General features: G+C 37.9%; 1 protein-coding gene across 9 annotated transcripts in view; it reads right to left on the bottom strand.

The window, feature by feature from the left end:
• Positions 1 to 21,865, bottom strand: part of NCAM1 (neural cell adhesion molecule 1) — a 392,974-nt gene that overhangs the window by 53,573 nt on the left and 317,536 nt on the right. For 4 of the 9 annotated variants that reach the window (XM_040326003.1, XM_040326004.1, XM_040326007.1 and 1 more), the window contains 4 exons: positions 21,536 to 21,632; positions 18,637 to 18,807; positions 17,327 to 17,458; positions 9,945 to 9,959 (listed from right to left, as the gene is read on the bottom strand). In XM_040326003.1, coding sequence (XP_040181937.1) covers positions 9,945 to 9,959; positions 17,327 to 17,458; positions 18,637 to 18,807; positions 21,536 to 21,632 — 415 coding nt within the window. Of the gene's footprint in view, positions 1 to 2,978; positions 2,982 to 9,944; positions 9,960 to 17,326; positions 17,459 to 18,636; positions 18,808 to 21,535; positions 21,633 to 21,865 lie in introns of all 9 variants that reach the window. The other 5 variants (XM_040326006.1, XM_040326008.1, XM_040326010.1 and 2 more) reach the window with 2 other exon arrangements.

The raw sequence follows: 21,865 nt of genomic DNA, 5'->3' as shown, positions 1-21,865 counted from the left end.
CTTTTTCTGCTATATCAAGTCTATAATTCTGTGTAGATACTACTAAAGCTCCTAATTCACAATATTTATCATTTTTAAGACTCGTAGCTTATTCTTCATCAGTATTTCTTAAAAGTCTAGAAAAGCTGACTTATTTTTACTTCTTGCTCAAAGTTCTACCACTATCTTTTAAGTGCTGGCAATAGAATCACAAGCACATATTTATGTGGTTTTATATGTTGTTTTCCTCCTGGTTTAAGAGACACTAAATCAGATTAGCTGATCTGTAGCTATGAAAAACTGTCTTTTCTACTTTGCCCTCCCTTAGATGAATCATGTTAAACTGCTACTGCCATTGTTACTGTGTACATTTTTCAACTAAAACAATACGATACATTTAATGCACACATGAATGAAATCTTTGTGGGCGCTGAGCAGGTATCATCATCTTCGCTTAATAGAATTAGTGGAATCATGGGGATTGATTTGCTATAGGCAAATAAGCTGTTCACTTTGTAAGGGAAATTTGCCCTTAGCATAGTGTGAGGCAAAACTTTGCTGATTTCCATCATCTAGTCGTTCAAGCAAAAATAATGTTCTTTATTTCCTTACATGTGATTGGGTTTTCTTTGCAAAGTAAATTTCAGCATGTTCACTAGGCTATGTGAAAACACCCTTGCAAACGGAAAAGCTTATTTGCCTTTAGTAAATAATCACCAGAAAATTAACCACGTGCCTACTGTGCACATACCCCCCCATCCTGCCCAGACGAAATTTTAGCTTCCGGCACTGCGTCGATTTAACTGACAATTGCGCGGTCAAGCGATGTGGCTCCCAAACAAAATTGACGTCTTTTTTTTCCCACAAATAGAGCTTTCTTTTAGTGGTATTTGATCGCCTGTGCGGTTTTTATTTTTTGGGCTATAAACAAAAAAAATGTGTACATTTAAAAAAAAAAAACACAATATTTTTTACTTTTTGCTATAATAAATATCCCGTTAAAAAAAAAAAATTATTTCAGTTTAGGCCGATACGTATTCTTCTACATATTTTTGTATAAATGTGAATGGTCCAAAAAATAATCTACGCCACTTCCGGCGCCTAGCCCGTACCCACGCTGTCTTCTGTGAGACACACAGCTCCCAGAGCACAGCGGGGACCAGTGAAAACGCACAGCGCGACTCGTGCATGCACAGTAGGGAACCGGGAAGTGAATCCGCACCCCTCCATTTCCTGATTCCCTCACCGAGGAGGTCGGCGGGGGCATCCGAGAGCCGAGCGATTGCTCGGCTTCGGCTCCCGACATCGTAGGCACCATGGAGAGGTAAGTGTCCATATATTAAAAGTCAGCAGCTGCAGTATTTGTAGCTGCTGGCTTTTAATATATATTTATTATTTGTGGGACCTCCGCTTTAAGGAGTAGCTCACAAATAATATAATTCCTATTGCAGACTATGCCTTAACGGTGACTTGTATCTTAGTGCAGACTTCTGGGAAAATCATTGAACCAATCACACTTCTGGGGAAGTTCTGTACACCACCTGAGTACAGAAGGCCTTTAGGTTGCCATATTGCACTAAATTTTACAGAAAATTGCAGTGGCTGCAGATTGAAAAAAGAAAGGTTATTTTAGTTACTTACATTAAATCACAAAATGGCTTGTGTAGCAATTGCGTACACTATATTATATATTTTTTTGCTATATTTTTTCACAAAAGTGGAGTTACCCTTTAAAATATAAACCTTTAGTCCAGTTAAGCACATATTAAAAAAAATCATTTAATGTATTTTAAATAGAGCTGGCAGAGATGCCTGGATCAGACTTTGTGTTAGCTTGGTGTAATCCCCAGAGAAGTATCACTTAGACTGGGAGAGGGGTAGTCAGATACTAGGGCTTAAAAGCTGTCTGCAGTGTTAACAGTCTAATAATGCAAACATGCTTACAGGAGCAGAGAACACATGAGGGACATAATCACTGTGTTGCTTTTCTTTCATTGTTTAATTAAAAAAATAGAGGGGAGAGATAATATATAAAAATAAACAACTTCAGTAGTCTTGAATCAGGTGAGTATCATGCCTTCAAAAGGAAGCAGGGTGTTGATCTGTGCACATATATATATATATATATATATATATATATATATATATATATATATAACTATAAGGATTAGGGCCTTGGTACTCAACTTGCAACGTAATTCTTAATTTGTTTTTAGTAATTAAATGGTATAGATACTTTTGCACCATTTTACCCCTTTTCTGTGCCGTCCTTCTCTTTTCTATATTTTATGTATTTTCCTCAGATCTTTTTTAATGAATCTCAGTGGGGCACAATCATTTCCTGAGAGGGGAGCAGGGAGAAGAAATGTGGAAACATGGATTTGTAAAGGGTGATCTGGCAGTTTCATGTCTGCAGCGTTTGACCATATCCCTATGTATATCTGCAGTCTTTGAGAGTTGTCTAGAGTATTACATTCTCTTAAATATTACATGTGACCATTTTGGTAATGTCAGATGCCCTTTCTAAGGCCTCCTATATCAACAAAGTTGACAACCACTAGATTAGAGGCTTATATTAAAATCATGAGGTTATAATTTGTTATTTGGAGCTTTGCATTATTAAAATGGGTGAATGTTTAGAGGAACATTATAAGGACAAGAATGCCAATAAGAAATCATTCCTCCCATGACCACGTCCCTCTAGTGACGAAACGTTGGGAGGAACGACGTTCTGATGTCACCGCGTTGTGCGCCAGACCCGGAAGATACAGGCTGCTGAATTGAGGAGCCGGCCGGCTCGATTGAATTTTATATGCCTTATCTCACTTCTTCGATGTAAGTGTGCATTTTTATGTTACTTATTACATTTTTAAGGGTTTTACTCTATTCCTTTGACCAATAAGAAACCATGCTTTAGAAATCCTGACTATTTCCATTGTTAGTTTTTAAGAGTTGAGAGAATTTCTGTCATGGACATGCAATAATGTCTGGCAGCTTACCTTCTTCTCATGTCTCCATCAAAGGCCCAACTCTCTTCTGGCTGCCTTTTTATCAACTCTCCTTCCTGTATGGCCCCACCCCAGGCCATCCCAGGAAGTCTATATTAACTGTTGCACTGCAGATCTGCTTTGCTGTTCAACCGTGTTGTTAGCTTAAGTTCCTGTCTGCAGTGCGCTACGTTTACCTTCCTGTGTACCATTTTTGGCCTGTCCCTGACTTCTCCTGTTTGCCTGTGACCCTGACCTTTTGCCTGTCCCTCGGTTACCCTTGTCTGCCTGTTGCCCTGACCTCGGCTTACCCATCACTATCGCTTGCCCTGGTTGCTGCTTCCCCTCTCTCCCTGCGGAGTGTGACCTAGGGGATCCCAGGGGTCGCAAACTGGATCCAGCTGCAGCGAAGGCCATCCTCACCACTAGAGGCTCTGGTGAACACAAATCTGGGTCTTAGACCCCCCCACCCTGGGGAATCTTGGGTTCACGCTTCCTCTCGGATTGAAGCAGTCGGCTATAGGGTTCACTACCCTGTGGGGCATCCCTGACCCCAATGGGGTGCACTAATCACCTGGCCACAGGTGACCTGACAATTTCTTTGTAAGAAGCACTAGACATTCAATATTAAAAATCACTGCAAACTTATTAGTGTTTTTCTTAACATGCACACTGCAAATGTTCCACACCCTTTCTACTCACTAAAATGAACAGTGGTGGGTGATACTGGGAGCTCTGTTCCTAAAAAAACAAAAACCATTAACTTATAATTACAACTTTCATCTCTATGCAGTCTATATTGTTTTCTATCTCCTGATTTAATAGTGTATTGTTACCTCAAAGATAAACAAGGCCAATAAATAAAATATGCAATATGTTAATACATTCTCTAATTAAAATTTCTAATTAGAAAATAAGTTCATGATAGCATGAAGAACAGAAAAATAATTTCCGCTGCTTACAAATGATGTCAAACACATAGATGTCATCATAATACATTTTCTGCTATCAAAAACATACAATAATGACTGGCGGGTTAGAAGAAGTGTGTATGTGTATGTGGTTTGTGTGCAGAGTAGAGGGAATATACTGTATTGTACAACAGTGCTCCAAATTGGTTTAGATGGTGCCACTATTTACCTGATTATAATTGGTGAATTTACTGAGATATTTTAAGATTTTTAAAGCGGCACAGATCAAGATTAGGATTTATTTATATTTTGAGTGATGTATATTAATGTTTTTGTGGTGCAGAATTAAAAAAGTAGGGACAGCTCTAGAAATTCTTAAAAAAAAGGGTAAAATGTACCCCCTAATCCTAGCTAATGGAAAATACACCATACCCCTCACATTTATTAAGGTCCCCACGGCATACAGTATGTTATATGTAAGTATTACAGTACTTATAGTTTATAGATATAGGCTCTCAACTGGTATGTATGGGCTTTGCTTTAGCAGGCAACTCATTACAGAGTTTAATCATATAAAACATTTTGCATAAAATATATCTAAGGAAGAGCTTTAGTTATTTAAAAAAACAAATGGGATAACTTATTAAGCATGTATACACAATAAGGGGCAGTAGCTATTAACCACTTGCCCACCGGGTTAATTCTGGCACTTCTCTCCTTCATGTGAAAATCACAATTTTTTTGCTAGAAAATTAATCAGAACCCCCAAACATTATATATTTTTTTTAGCAGACATCCTAGGGAATAAAATGGCAGTCATTGCAATACTTTTTGTCACACCGTATTTGCGCAGCGGTCTTACAAGTTCTTTTTTAATTAAAAAATAAGACAACAATACATTTTGCCCAATCTTTTTATATATTGTGAAAGATAATGTTACGCCGAGTAAAATGATACCCAACATGTCACACTTAAAAATTGCGCCCGCTCGTGGCATGGCGTCAAACTTTTACCCTTAAAAATCTCGATAGGCGACGTTTAAAAAATTCTACAGGTTGCATTTTTTGAGTTGCAGAGTAGGTCTAGAACTAGAATTATTGCTCTCACTCTAACGATCGCGGCGATACCTCACTTGTGTGGTTTAAATACCGTTTTCATATGCGGGCGCTACTCGCGTATGCGTTTGCTTCTGTGCGCGAGCTCGTCGGGATGGTGTTTCTTTAAGAGACTGGGCGGGACTGACGTTTTGACGTCACTTCCGCCCAGCAGAGCTATGAGGACGGGTGAAGGAGATTTCTCCTTCAGTCCCGTCCCCGCTCAGCTGCCGGACACATCCGATCCCCTCCGCCGCTACCGACGGCTCCGGTAAGCGGCGGAGGGCGCGGGAGAGCGCCACCGATAACGGCGATCTTGCGGCGAATCCGCCGCGGAGACCGCCGTTATCGTGTACACCACCGCCCCCTGAAAAGATGAATATCTTGGTTGTGGCAGCAGCTGCTGCCGTTATCGAGATATTCAACTTTAAAAACAGGACGTCTTTTTGACATGGGGCGGTGGTCAAGTGGTTAATATAGACATGTCCATCGGACCGTTTTCATCAGACAAACCGATCGTGTGTACGCGGCATAAGTTGTACAGTCCAGAAATCTGGCCTTTGAGGAAGAAAACCTCTTTGTGTCTGCAAAAGACTTGAGACTGGGTGAGGGGTTCACCTTCCAGCAGGACAATGATTCTAAACATACAGCCAGAGCTACAATTGAATGGTTTAGATCAAAACATATTTATGTGTTAGAATAGCCTAGTCAAAGTCCAGACCTAAATCTAATTGCAAATTTGTGGCACAACTTAAAAATTGCTGTTCACAGACGCTCTCCATTCAATCTGACAGAGCTCGAGCAATTTTGCAAAGAATGGGCAAAAATGTCACTCTGCAGATGTCCAAAACTGATAGAGACATCTCCAAAAAGACTTGCAGCTGTAATTGCAGCAAAAGGGAGTTCTACAAAGTATTGACTCAGGGGGCCGAATATAAATGCATGCCACACTTTTCACATATTTGATTGTAAACAAAATTGAAATCCATTTATAATTCTCCTTCCACTTCACAAAAATGTGCCACTTTGTGTCGGTCTATCAAATAAAATCCCAATAAAATACATTTATGTTTTTGGTTGTGACATGACAAAATGTGGAACATTTTCAAGGGGTATGAATACTTTTTCAAGGCACGTTATATATGTTTTTATGTTTTTGGCTCTTGCTTTTGTTTTTTAAGATACTCACAGGACTTGCAGGTGCTTCATTCTGCTTATAATTTTGTATTTATCCATGAGTTGAACCCAGTGTCTGTACCTAACCTATACATACTGCATAGTAGGCAAGTAAACAATTAGACCTCTTTCACACAGGCAGCACCCGGTCATTAGCGCTAAAATGCACCGCTCGTTTTTTCGGCTGCTAGCAGGGCGCTTTTTTCCCAAGAAGAATGGTTAAAAGTTTTTCATTCATTGCAACGGGCCGGACCTTTTGGGAGCACCCCCAAACCTCCCCAAATATGCTTTTTGCAGGACTTTTTATAACGTCCCGCAAGTGCACTGCCCCAGTGTGAAAAAACACACTGCAATGAATGGGAGGTGCTTTGCAGGTGCTTTTCAGAGGCTATTTCAGTGCTAAAGTGCCTGAAGACCACCACAGTGTGAAATTAGCCTAAATAAGGTATATAACAAATGATTACCAAAGCAATAAGGGTTAGACAAGAGATATGGATAAAAGACAGCATAATATCAATATATCATATTTCAAGTGCAAGAACAACAGGCACTGGATGCAACTCATGGATAAACTAATTTATAAGCAAATTGAGGCATCTGCAAGTCCTGTGAGTAGCCCACATAAATTAAAGGAACAACAAAAGGTTGAAGTAAAATAATACAAATTCATCCAACACCATTATAGTTTTCCTTTAGAGGGGATATATCTTTTTCTATACATTTGCATGCAGAGCAAGGTGGCCAGAAAAACAGATAGAAGGTGGCACAAGCGATAACACTTCTAGAGACCCTTACAATGGTAAAAAAAAAAGTGTAAAAAAAGTGTAAAAAAAAACAGGAACTGCTACACCTGTCAGTATAATACTTTGTCCCAATCCCTGTCACAGGCACTTTTTTTCAGGACAATTCAGTCTGTATGTATATGTAGAGAAAACATGAATAAAGTCAGGTGATAGAAAGCAGGGACAAATGTATTAAATACTATCATTATATGTATTAACTACTTATTATTGGTCAGGTAATAAATGAAAGGCAGCGTCTGCTTGGTTGCCTTAGGCAACAAAACTGCAGTATCCAATGAACAACTCTCTTATTTCTGTTGTATGGCAGACCTTGCCCCTATTACATCTAATTTGCTATGGGTTGTTTCTCTCTGTATATCATTATTACTCTGCTCTATAGGTAGAATCCAAAATGTAATAAGCTCACATTTTCTTTCCTCGACTTATAAATGTCAAACCTAGTTTCATTATTAACATTAATCTTCCTGTGCTTTTTAATAAACTACATCTACAATGTATTCCACTCTCCTCTGGCCTATAAAATCTAAAGCAGTCCATAGACCATTGTATGGTTTTTATATAACCTGTTACCCTAAGGGAAAATCCTCTGCCTCCAGCTCAGAAAAATTGCTGTCACCTTGACTTGTTTACTGCAGTCAGAGTTCTTAAATCTCAGTACTCTGTAGGTTATTTGTTATGCCCTATGAGGAGTTACAATGCAGCCATATTGTGCAAAGATCAGAGCTTATTAAAGTCCCTAGGGTTGCCAACTACACTTTTATTGTTAGTAATCAATGACTGCTCTTCTAGGGAGAAGAAGGAAAGAAAATCTTAAACCAAAAATCTCCCGAGGTAACCAATCCTGCTATCGAAGGAGACTGTTCCTTTTCAGTGCATAAAAGACAGAACATCAAAGACAGCCACACACCAGTCACCTTTCTATTCAGTACACCCTGATATTCGCCTGCAGAGTGGCAGTTGTCCAGAGCTATTTTCTTGCTACTATCTTTTTGATCCTTTGTAGAAAACCTTGTCTAGTAAAACACTGGCACAGAGCATTGTATGAAGCAGTCACAACAACCAGTACAAACATATCTAAAGTAATTTTAACTATTCTAATAATTGCAAGTTAATTTTGATTAGTTATTTTGGATTACTATACTAGTGTGTAGCACTCTTTGCACTCAAAGGACAAATGTACTTTTTCTTGTATGCTGTTAAATGCATATCAATGTATACCTGTAGTGTAAATACATCTTCCTGCATGCTGGCCTATTAGAAGACAGCATGTTAGGTGAATAAATACAGTGCTGCATCCCTTTAAACAAGGGGTGGTGTTCCAACCCTTTCACTGACAGATCTGTTGTCACATTTCTTGCACACATTTAAAAAAATCATTGGACCATAGTTAAACCCCCCCCCCCCCCCCAAAACATTATATATTTTCTGAAAGCAAACACCCATGAAAACAAAATGCTGGTAGTTCCAATTATTTATGCCACACAATATTTGTGAAATGGTTTATCAACTGCAAAAGTTCAGTGCAAGTTCAGTTTAGGACACATGCATGCAATATATTATCCATTATTTTTTGTAAAATATAAACAATGAGGTTGCATAGAGTAATCAGATACCCAACAATTCAATCTTTAAAATTGCATGTGCCTGCCAAAATGACAACAAATTTTGGCACCCTGTTCCATACGTGATGCTTTAAAACCCCTTATGCCGCGTACACACCATCACTTTATGTGATGAAAAAAAATGACATTTTTAAAAACGTCACTTTAATTGACTGTGTGTGGGGGAAAACGTTGTTTTATGTCTTGTAAAAAACGACCAAAAAAAATTGAAGCATGCTTCAATTTTATGTGTCGTTTTTCAAAAGTGCACTTTTTACTTCACAGAAATTGACCGTGTGTAGCAAAAAACGTCGTTTTCTAAGACGTTTTTTCATCCACGCATGCCCAGAAGCTGGTAAAACGTGGTGGAACGTAACCTCACTTTGCAAGAACATTGTGAGAAAAACGATGGTGTGTAGGCAACTTCGTCTTTGAAAATTGAAGTTTCAAAAACGTCATTTTTTACTTCACAGAAAGTGTTGTTTATTTTCATCACATAAAGTGATGGTGTGTATGCGGCATTAGAGGTCATCAGTTTAGCGTAAAACATGATTGCCTATAATTATTGCTCTCACTTTGGTGTGTACGGCATGTCAAATTAATTTCACAAGCAATGTTTTAATTCGTAGGTGTCCCCGACTGGTGCATTTATGTTTGTACATGCCTATATGTGGAACAGGGTGGGCTAAAAGTGACAATGACACTGGTCACCAGGACAAATAGATAAGTGAATCTCCCAAAATCACAAATGTTTGTGCTAACCCTTATTTACTCTATCCAAAGCAATAAAAAACGTCTTGATACATTTTAATTCTGTGATTTTTCCACCCAACAAACCCACTTCCTAAGTTTCCACTAACTGTTGTTTATTGCATTGTGTAAGAGCTGTAACATATGAATGAAAATAATCTGCAGTAGAAAGCTTTATGTGTAGTAGTACAATACAACTGTACTTTCAGCCTTGAGAAAACAGAAAGGTTCAATACCCTTCAAAATCCATAATTTCATTAGAGAGAAAAAATCTTTATTAAACTCTGCATGGTATGTTACTCAGAACTATACACATGTAAACTCTAAGGATCCATTGTGTAATAGAACACAGATTGACTAAAAAGGGGAAATGTGACAGGCTGCTCATTTTAAAATAAACGTTACTTAAATATTTATAAAAACATAAAGGGTTCTGAGGTTTGGGAAGTCAAAGACCAAAACCAAGCCTTCTCACTGCAGGAAAACTCTTTGCCCATGCTGTGCATTCTAACTCTTTAAAACTATTGTCTAATTCAATGATTTTACGATCTCTTATAACCCCAAAAGCTGCGTGCAGGGACAGTCAGGGCAACTGATATAATGGATGTTACAGAAGAGAGAAAGATTGCAAAGAGGCACTTACGTGGATGTAAAATATCTGTGGTGTTCCAATGGGTTGCAGACAGATGGAAAGAAGAGAGATGGTTCGAAATAAAAGAGAATGCAAGTGAGATGGAGCCAAACAGACAACCAAAAGGAAAGGATGAGCTCAAATTAAATATGTGAACACACTGTGTAATGAAGGCAAATGAAAATGAAATCAGAATTTGAAAATAATGAAAATGATTAGAGAGCCTTCAGTTCTGGTTAACTTCCATGTCAATAAATTTCCCAGACAGTATCCTTGATAGAGCATTTGGAAAAATGCTAAACCACCAATACTAAGCCATTTGCCCTGTATTGAAATCCTTACATATAAAATATTCTGCCAAAGTAATGAAGGGCTATAATTCAAAGTAACATAGGGCCAGATTCACATATAATTACATTGCTCCTGGGCAGCGTAACGTATGTGATTTACGTTACACCGCCGCAGGTTTACAGCGTAAGTGCCTGATTCTCAGAACACTTACCTGTAAACTTGCGGCGGTGTATCGTAAATGCGCTCGGCGCAAGCCCGCCCAATTCAAATGGGGCGGGCACCATTTAAATTAGGTGCGTTCCCACGCCGAGCGTACTGCGCATGCTCAGTCGGGTAAATTACCCGACGTGCATTGCACTAAATGACGTCGCACCGACGTCATTTGCTTAGACATTAACGTAAATGGCGTCCAGCGCCATTCACGGATGTCTTACGCAAACGACGTTGATTTTTAAATTTCGACGTGGGAACGACGGCCATACTTAACATGGCTTAGGACAACTAGGGCTCAGCCCTAATTTTACGCGGCGTAACTCTACAGAAACGACGTACAGTTAGATCGACGGGCCGTTCGGACGTTGGGGGATCGCTGTAAGTATTCATTTGCATATTCTACGCCGGCCGCAATGGCCTCGCCACCTAGCGGCGTCCTTAAGATCCGACAGTGTAATTCAATTACACCTGTCGGATCTTAGGGCTAGCTATGCGTAACTGATTCTATGAATCACTCGCATAGTTAGGACGGCCCTAACACAGAGATACGACGGCGTATCAGGAGATACGCTGTCGTATCTCTTTTGTGAATCTGGCCCATATTCCCCATTATTATCATCTTTTTTTTTCAGATACTGTTTTTTTTTTCCAAAAATACACTGGCAGATAATAGATATTTATTAACATAAGCCAGACTCAAATAACTTAAACCAATATCAAAAGTAGACTATTTAGGTTCTGTTATGTGTTTGCTAAACATGACTTCAAGTCCCACCAAGTAATCCCACTTATACAGCTATAAAGTGTTTTGCGTCTAAGTAATGGAATTTAGCTTCCTGTGTGGACATTCACTAAGTAAGAACTGCAGGTGGGACTTGACATGTTTTGCAAACGTTGCCCTATGAAATACATTCAAAACCTCCACACCTTGGACCTCTGAACGCATCTTAAAAACACAATTTTTTTTTTATAAAGCATCTTAAAACATAAAACTGTATAACAGCAAACGAAGGGGTCTATATTTATATTAAAAAATAAAGAGAATTAAAAAAGAAATCAATACATAAATATTGATTCTATCATAGTAATAAATCACCGGTTTGCCAACTAATATAAAACTTAAAACCATGAGTAATTTTTTTGTAATAACTTATTTTGAAATATTTGTGATTGTCGTAAAATGATCATATTTAGATTTGGATATACCAGTTCTGATATACTCCAATTGACAAATCCATACTACACAGGAAAGAAACTACAAAAGTGATAAAATTTGTAATCAAACATTATATTTTCATCTTGGTAAACACACTGAATTATTTTCAAACATACAAAGCCTTTAAAATGCTTTTAAAATGAAACTGTGACCCCCTTTAATTGATAGGACAGGTGATGGCAGAAACATCCTTGTGGAGTAACTGTCCTCAAACCAATGTAAGGCCCATTCTCTTACAGAAAAATATTGTGGAAAAAAGGTGTCAAAAACAAGTGCATCAACAATAAATATGATCCATATTTTAAATATGGATAACAGGAAAGATGCCTTTTTAACATATGGGCCATAATTACCAGCCTGTATTCATTGTTTCTATGCTCTGTACAAGGCAAGATGGTAGCACTCAACAGGGAATATCTGGGTCTTGGTGAATAGATTAAAGGCTACGTTCACCTTTTCTACCATGTTACAACTCTATTTAAGGTGTAACATTTCATGTGGTGCAAATACCACACCCCACTCCATTCTCACACATTTCCCCCTTCCCCTACAAGAATAAGCAAAATTATGCAATATGATGTGTCACCCCCCCACTTACATCCTGACCAGGCACAATTAATAAAGGATGCAAGGGGACATTTCTTAACCTTGCCTCTGAAGAAGTGGCTGTATGTAATATAAAGCATACATCTTTTGCAAGTGAACAGCAGCAATTCTTAATCAACTTCCTGCAGCTAAGCAGCTCATGGGTTTTTTGACTGCCTCACAAGAAGCTTGCCACTGTATGAATCCTATGTGTTCCATTGATTAATAAAGCTTCCATTTTAATTTTAAAATATTTTAACAGGCTCTGTATGTTTAAAAAAAATTCAATGTTTGTATCAAGATGAGAAAATAAAAATTGTTTGTTTTAGCAAATTGTTTGTTTCTGAACTGTATTACTATTTTAGGTTTGTCTTTTTAAGTTCAATGCTAGCATGAAGTTTAAAACCTTTAGGGTAAGGTGTACTTTTTGTCTGAAGCTGTGCCAGCCTTTGATAAATATCTCTTTGTATATTAGTTCTGATAATGTGCTGAAAATATTAAATATATGACAGCAATCTTTGAATGTACAATTTACAATAACGATCTAAATAATTCTTAGGAAACTATAGCCTATAGCAGTGATAAGCAATTAGCGGACCTCCAGATGTTGCCAAACTACAAGTCCCATGAGGCATAGCGAGACTCTGACAGCATCAAGCATGACACCCAGAGGCAGAGGCATGATGGGACTTGTAGTTTGGCAACAGCTGGAGGTCCGCTAATTGCTTATCCCTGGCCTATAGTCTCTGGCTTAGAAGGACCAATAAGGGGCTTTTGGATTAGTCAATTCCTTCACTATAGAAGGGTGAGGTAACAGCAGCCATATTGACAATGTGCTTTATCTGCTGTGGGTTAAGTACAGGGAGTGCTACATAGGGAGAGATTAGTATATGACTTGTAGGCATTGGCAGGCCTGTTAGAATAGATGTAAACCCTTATTGAATGCCTCATAGGTACCAACTCTTATATATCTAATTGTATATCTAATTCTTTGTTTTTTGTTACATCTCAATACTGTTGATGTTCTGCAGCCTCTTCGCAGCCTGTATCTGCATATACTCAATTTATCAGGCTGCGTGTGTTTTTTATTTACAGGGCACCTTTTCTAGTAGTTGCTGGCTGCAATACATTTTTAACTCTTTGGTTATTTTTAAATTGTCACAACAGTGAAATATGTCTGGGCAATGTGCATCAGCACCTCAGCATATGGTTTATTTTAGAGAGATTGTGGCAGCAGGGTGATTTACAAGCCGGACATTGTAGGAATTTGAAGCAGAGTGTTGTCACTGCATAATGCAAAGTGCCCAAACAAAGGACCTTTATTTATTGGTTGTCACCATATAACACAAACTGGCCAAAACATTACCTTTATATCAGTATCACCAGCTTTATTTATTTTTTAAGAATGCTAGCGATTTGAAAAAAATATTCTCCAAGTGACATTATTATGTAAAAGCTATTCTGAGATTTTGCTAATTGGGATATATATACTTTAACAAACTATGCTGTGAGTTATTCGAACTTCAGTGCTCGGGTACATTCTCCTATGTGACCTGCTCAGTAATCTTTAAACTAAAAAATCCTTTTAAGGACTAATATCAGTCCACAACAACGGAATGACATCTAATTTTGTAGCCACTTTCTTCTATGAATTGTTGTCTTTTACCTTTTTTGTAGCCACTTTCTTCTATGAATTGTTGTCTTTTACCTTTTTTTAGATTATACGTTTTATCTAGGGGTGTTTTGAGCACATCAGGCAGTTGTTGCTCCCAGTTAATTCAAATACTGCCCTTTTCATAACACCACTCATTGTATCCTTTAAATTAAAATGTAAACATTTGGTGCACTCATCCTCATCCCAGAGATACCACATTTTCATTTACATCCAAAAAAATATCAGGGCATTAGCATGGTTTGGTTAAAAATCAGCAGCAAGATAGTATAAAAATGTGACCGGGCAGAATAGGCTAGAAGGTGACGTTACAAAAAGTCAGGTGTTTTGCTACACTAGAAAATCACCTGTATCATCTCAGACACTTAAAACAAATGACCAGCAGCAGGGCAGTTTTGTTAGAAAATTGAAAAAAGGTAGAGGGCTTAGAAACAAGGAAGCTGTTTTGTTTAACCATATACATTGAATACTGCCCCAGATATACGTCAGAAAAATGTATCCAATTAAGCTTCAGACACACATACAAATGAAAAAGCAGAGGCAGGGCAGTATAAGTAGTTCAAATTAGGCCAAAGTCAGTTTCTCGCTGCATGTGTTTACATCATAGTGCTTGATTCTCCACCAGTAAATGTTTGGTAAAATCACATGTCCCTTAGTGTACCCAAGGGCTGCTACTTGGGAGCCATTCTACAGCAAACTCTATCACTCATTGAGGGGGGCATTGGTGAATTCCAGGCAGCTCCTTGGACTCTGCTCCTATTGTCTCTACCCATGTTTGTTTGATTTGGGCAGGGATGGCATTACAAGGAAAAAAATATAAAAGCTGTACATAGGTCAAAATAAAAAATAAAAAAATAAAATAAGTGATGGCAGGTAGAAATGTGTTTTTGTGAGACCACCCAGTACAGGAACATTGTGATAAATATGGGAGGAATTACTACTAATGTTTTATATGAGTGATCCCATCTATTAGGCCAGAAAGGGGTTGCTATAGCAGGAACACAACACAACATCACTAATCTCTGCCCGATCACAGCTCCACATTTTAGTTGTCTCCAACTCTTAGTCACTGGCAGGGGTCCTCCCAGTTTCCCAGAGCTTCTCCTCGTGGAGGGAGGGGGGATTCAATTAACAATACTTGGCACCTACAACCTCCATGCAGCTCCTCTACTTTTTAGGCTTTTTCTTTTAGGATGGAGTGGTCAATCAATTCTGCTGGATCCAGTGTTAGCCAGTTTCAAGGGTTCTGGTGGGGGGATTAGTGGTGTAGGAGAAAAAGGGTACATCAGCAATGCCAGCTTCTTCGGACTAAAAAAATACAGTATTTTGGGGCTACAGCTTCTGAAAGTCAAGACACCTAAAAAATATATTGTTTAAATTGATATAAATCAAATTACAGTCGTTTGGGGTGCTCTCTGTAATTCTTCAGTCAAATATACGCTGCCAAAATACACTGTGACTGAAATATTCACTTAAATCCTTAAGTCCTGGTTCCAAAGTACAATGTAAGGCATCCCTCAAACCTGTTTTGTAAAAGATCCCATGGCAGTGCCTACCATCCCATTCCCATTTTTGACAACAATTTGCCTGTTAGATTTAAAAAAATTTAAACTGGGCAGAGCCTACTAACTGGACTCTGGTTTCAGAGGGTTTCAAACAGGATGTTAAACCCCATACAAATTTAATTCAGGTAGTCACCAATCTGTACTGCTGAAGATATACTGTAAATGCCCATTGTCTATCTGAATTACCATGTCTTAAAAAGTGGAATGCTGTGAAATGTCAAGAAAAACAATGTGGCCAATCAAGATGCCAATCAGCCTGAACAGGGTCCCGGCTCACCCTAGCTGCTCATTTCAGAGATTCTATTTAATGCTATCCCCTGATTTATTTTGTTGAGCTAATATCTGTTATATAGTTTGTTTTTAAATGATTTATAATAAAATATATTTTATTTCATGATATGAACAGAGGCCTGAGTGGACATTTTGTATGTTTTTAACTGTAACTGCAATAGACTTCTGTTAGCAATAAAAACCAAACCAATTTACAATATTATTCTGGTGCTGGTAACTCACAAGAGTCAATCAGAAATAATCATTCACTACAAAAAGGACTGATTTCTATTAGGCTGTCTTGTAGAATGACATTAAGTTAAACTCTGTTAAAGGCATTCAATAGAAATTCACAAGAGTTAATAAGGTTCTAATGAGTCTTTAGTGCTTTGCAGCAAGCAGTAACTCTGCAATACAGTTTACCTTTGTTTGCTCCCATTGCAGCAAATAGTTTTTACTATGCACTAGTGAAATTACCAATTTTTTTTTTGCCAGGCTATTAAATGATTTTTAGTATGTTGGTATCAAGCAAATATGCCAGCTCAAGCTTGCTATATTTGTCAATTCTTACAATGAAAGATTTGAAATTCTATAATAACCTGAAAGGCAATATTAGATCATTATTGCAATGTAACTTTTTTTTAAATATCAAACTGCAGCTTACAACTGTGAATTCCTATTGAACCACTTTGCCATTTTGTCACTTTAAAGTATCAAGTATAAGTGAGGTCTTTGAAAGTTAAGAATCAAATCATTGAGTACCCAAATTTGTCCTCTGGATATTTGAAAGAATAAAATGTGTTACATCACTCATTTGGTAAAAAAAAAAAAATACATTCCGTATAATTTTAGTACTGTACAAAGACAACACCTGCCAGTCTGCCTGAGAAAAGTGAGATAGTACAAAACATTTATACCTTTTTTTTTTTTTTAAAACATGCTATATCACAACTTAGATCTTTATTACATATTGTGCAAGCAACGATGCCAGAAGAGAAGAAGAAAACCATGCTTAGCCTAACACTTAAATTGAAATATTCACTATCCCCTAAAGAGGTTCTTTACCAGCTAAATATTACAATTTACTTCCAATTGTTTTCCCCTTGAAGTAAGTCCAAGTAGGCCTTTGATTACACCATGAAACATTTGATCCACTTTTTACATTCCTTTCTGCTCTGTCATTGGCTGTTTATCATTTCAACAAGACAACAAATCACAAAACAATAAGGAAAACAAAAAGGATTCTGGTGTGTGTCATATAAATTATTACCAAGGACAACTTGTGTCAAGACACGGTTTAGTAAAATAAACCTGCAACTCGCTGGAGAATGTTTTTATTCTTGCCCCTTAAATGGTAAAATTATATTAAAAAGTCATCAAACCATTTTCTATTTGTCTTTAAAATTAAAGAAGTTGCATTTAGCTTACTTACAAAGTTATCATTCTATACATTTGTGGCTAAGAAAAGAGCAATAACAAGTATTGCTATTAGTTTTAAAATGTGTATTATGAATATGAATGCAACTAAAATAATCCAAGTAACAAGGCAATAAAAATAGTAGAAAGCTCCAAATGTACTTACGAACTGGCTGGGTGATAAATTCAAAGAGTGGAGATGATTCGCCAATACCCTTGCCATTGATAGCTGATAGTTTCACAACATAAGATGTTTCTGGCCTGAGTCCAGTTATTGTAAGAGAACTCTCTGAACTCTCTGCAAACACAAAAAAAGGAAACAATACCTCAATACCTCAACCTCTACAGGGAACAGTGTAAGCATAACAAGGTAATGTTTACAATGGTTTACAGGATTTAAGAAGAGAAGTATGCCCAAGGCTTTTTTGGCCATACTTTACCTGTGGGTCACAGGAGTGCACTTAGTTTTGCTCCCCTGATGTCACAGAGCTGCTCTTGACTCTAGAAGGATTTTTTATCATATTGTTAGGATCCACCCAGCTGTCTAATTGACAGTTGACTTTGGCTTTCAGCCTACACCTGAGAGTTGAAGCTGGCTATGTCCACAGCCTCTCCTTCCTGGTGCTCCAGTAAAAACTGGGGGGGAGGAGCAGGGTGGAGAGGGGTGACTGACAGTTACTGCTCTCTGCACCGAGCAGACAGGGAACTGAGAAATCATCAATCATGTGATCGCTCAGTTCTTTGTTTTAAAGCCAATGTGGGACAGTTGCAGCTTTACACTATATTCTTTAAGGGGCTATTTTAAACCAGCATAAGGTACTTGTCCCAGATTTAAGTGAATACAGAGGCTCTAAATAGTATTACATGAACTAATACTACACTAAAGGATATCAGAACAGAACAATCTACGAAGTCAAAAGGCCATTCAGTTTAAATACATTTAAAATTGAATTTATAATATCAATGTATTTCAAAAGTTCATATAAGCGTTGGGGGGGGGGGGGCATAGGTAAACTGAAACAGTCACCGACTGAGAACTGTAGAGGCAAAATCTTTTCATCTAAGTTCATGACAATTAACACTGGGTTATTATCAGGTGGCTTTGATCTAGTCAAATGATTCTTTTTTTTTTTTTATTACAGTACAGATAATAGAGCAGTATTAGTAAGGCTCTTTTAGAAAACATATGAAGAGAACCTGGAAAATACATGTCGGTATATAATCTCTGATAAATTCAAGAATCAGATTATTTATTATTAAGTCCATGGTAATTCCACCTATAATCGCTACATCAGTTGACCTCTAAACCAAAAACTTTTATGTATAAACATATCTACTGAGACATGATACTTTTAATTTGCTACTGGTTTAAAAAAGCAAAAAAACACTTGATGTAGACATTTTATTATTTTCTAATTAGGTTCATGGAATAGAAGAGTCAAGACAGAGAGGACATTATAAAGTCTTTTCAATTACCATCCCGGGCACTGAAATTGGCAGTCTGCCATGTCTCTGCTCCTGTTGCTCTCCACTCTGCCTTGTACTTAAGAATGGGCACTCCACCAGTGGAATCTGGTTCTTCAAACTCAACCATAGCTGTGCTAGAATAAGATTCCACCTTGAGAATAGTTGGTGATGATGGGGTCTCTGCAAATTAGGAAAAATTACATAATTAATAATAACTATTTAAACAAAACAGAGAAGAACATATATGAAGAATAAAATATACAGGATAGATAGATAGATAGATAGATAGATAGATAGATAGATAGATAGATAGATAGATAGATAGATAGATAGATAGATAGATAGATAGATAGATAGATAGATAGATAGATAGATAGATGTTTGTTGCCCTCAACCTCTTGATTACATTTTTCACTGACACACAAAGTAAGAAAACTATTTTACATTATTACAAAGAAGAAAACTTCTCTTCAACCAAAAAAAGGGAGGTTTCCCTATATTTGCAGTTCCATTTATACAAATGGAGGGGAATGTCTCCAGCAAGTATGCACACAAAAAAAATTAACCTGACAGAACAGTTAACCCGCCCCTTCTCTATCTAACAAAAATGTATTAGTTGAAGCGGTATTTTACTTTGTACTTTACTGTATTTTTACAATTCTAAATTTGTTAAAGTGCATACTTAATACATGCTGTTAAAAAAATTATTGCTATGAGTTCTAATATTAATGATTGCAAAGACAGAAATAAAATAGAAGGTGTGCACACCTAGTGCATTACCTGAAATATGTAATCAATAATTTAAATCGATAAAAAACGAATACTCACATGATGGCAAATAGACATAAGCCATAAAAACACAGGGCCAGATCCACATAGCGAGTACGCCGGCGTATCTACTGATACGCCGGCTTACTTTCAAATTACCTGCGTCGTATCTTTAATTTTAATCCTCAAACAAAGATACAACGGCTTCTGGGTTCGATCCGACAGGCGTACGGCATGCGCAGTACGCAGTTCAATCGGCGCGGGGATGCGCTTCATTTAAATGAATCACGCCCCCTACCCGCCGATTTGAATTCCGCCGCCAGAAATACACTACGCCGCCGTAACTTACGCCGCAAAATCTTCCTGGATTTGACTTAAAGCCAGGTAAGATACGGCGGCGTAGAGTATCTTTGATACGCTGCGCCTATCCAATTATATGTGGATCTAGCCCACAGTGCTCAACAGGATGGACACAGATGTGCCATATTCACAACACAGGGTTTACAGCGGTAACGTTACAAGGGTGCACCCCCTTCCTCAGAGCAAAGATACTCTGAACACCTTAGGACAAGCACTTAAAATACAAATGACCTTCATACAGGAAACCCACCCCCAAAATAGACCACCCCCAAAAGAGGCAGGGGAAAGGAAAACAGCAAAAAATAAATAAAATAAGGAATTATACTATTGGTCATCATAGGTTAATTAATGGCCCATAGCCTGTGTGATTTTATCAGGCTCGGCAAGGCATGCCATGTTGAGTGTCCATCCTGGAACTTCTGGGTCTCAAAGGAGCCTGTGCATCCTCCCCACAAACACTCCTGTGTGCCCAGGTGATGGTGCCTGCACCCTGGCAGTCATCTATTTGTCAATACTAATATTTTGTGCTTCTGACATTTTTAAAGGCAGTTGCAGTTTATTACATTTTGATTCAAGACAATTATGATGAAAGTGATTTTTTTTTATTTAAGTTTTTTCAATCCAATTTAAACCTGTAATGACCAATAGTATGTTTCCTTTTTTTTTTTTTTGCTGTTTACATTTTCTCCACCTCTTTAATGGGTGGGTTTCCTGTATGAAGGTCATTTCTATTTTAAGCACTTGTCCTAATTTGTTCAGAGTAGCTTAGCTCTGAGGAAGTGGGTGTGCCCCTGAAACACATCAGCTGCACACCCCATGTTGTGTATATGGCACATCTGTGTCCATCCTGTTCAGCAATGTGTTTTTATGGCTTATGTCTATATGCCATCTTGTGAGTATCCATTTTTTATTGATTACATTTTTTTATAAAATATTTTTGCTAATGTCACAAGGTGTGCATGCCGTCTATTTTATTTCTGTTTTTGTAGTACTTATCGGACTACCCGGCCTGAAGAAGGCAGCATCTGCCTAGTTCATGGGATTACCATTGTCCTTGTGTTTCTACACTAAAGCCTTGTACACACGACCGGTTTCTCTGCTGGGAGAGCTTTTTGCAGTGAAAACCGTGTGTGTGTATGCTTTCTCAGCGAGAAAACTGCTGGGAATCCCGACGAGAAAATAGAGAACTTGCTCTCTATTTTCTCGTTGGGATTCTTGGCAGAGTGTTTCCTGGCAAGAAAACCATTCATCAGTATGCTTACCTGTCCCCAGGTAAACCCACGCATGCTCGATGAGACTTTGACACATGCGCAGTAGCATACAAGGGTAGTGTAGAGTGAGCGGCGGCTCATCATAGTCGATGACGTCACCTCGTTCTTGCCTTTCAAAAGAGCGGTGGTTCCTTTGAATGGCCGTCTGTATGCCAAGCTTGGCAAGCCAAGCTTGCCAGGAATCCTGTCAGGAAAACCAATGTTTTTTTTCCTGGCGGGATTCCCGGCCGTGTGTACAGGGCTTGAGGAAGACCTCTTAGTGCTGGAAGTGACTATTTGCTTGTATACTTTCTAAAATGAATGATTGCCTAGCAGAACAGGTTGTGCTACCCAATAGCAACAAATCCAATTTCATATTTATAATGTAGGTTACGGTTCTTATTATAATGCATTAATTGCCATACTCAATATTTTGATGCCTATTTTGGAAATAGTATCACCTATAATAAATATAATCACCACAATCCAGAAAAAAATTATCGAAAACTAGGAAATCAACTGTTACTGACCTGCTTGTACAAGAATGAACTCAGAAGACTCTTGACCAACACTGTTGACTGCAGTACAATTATAGTTTCCAAAATCACTTTCAGAGTCTGGGTTTATCTGGTAGAACAAACATAAGCTAGTTACTTACACACTCCCAGTACACAAGAGAAGATTAAGACTTTTTTAAGCAAAGAATAAGCAATGCCAAAGATTGCAAAAGGGGTTTGTGCGCAATTTTATGCTAGTTACACACATCTTGAATTTCATCTGATTCATAGGTAGCACTGTTGGCATCACCCAGCTCAACAAAAGTTGATTTAAAAATCAATGGGAAAATTGTCAGCATTCAT

This window comes from Rana temporaria, chromosome 10 (genome assembly GCF_905171775.1).
Source record: "Rana temporaria chromosome 10, aRanTem1.1, whole genome shotgun sequence".
Taxonomy (NCBI): Eukaryota; Metazoa; Chordata; class Amphibia; order Anura; family Ranidae; genus Rana; species Rana temporaria.
This window is presented reverse-complemented; position numbering and strand designations above follow the sequence as displayed.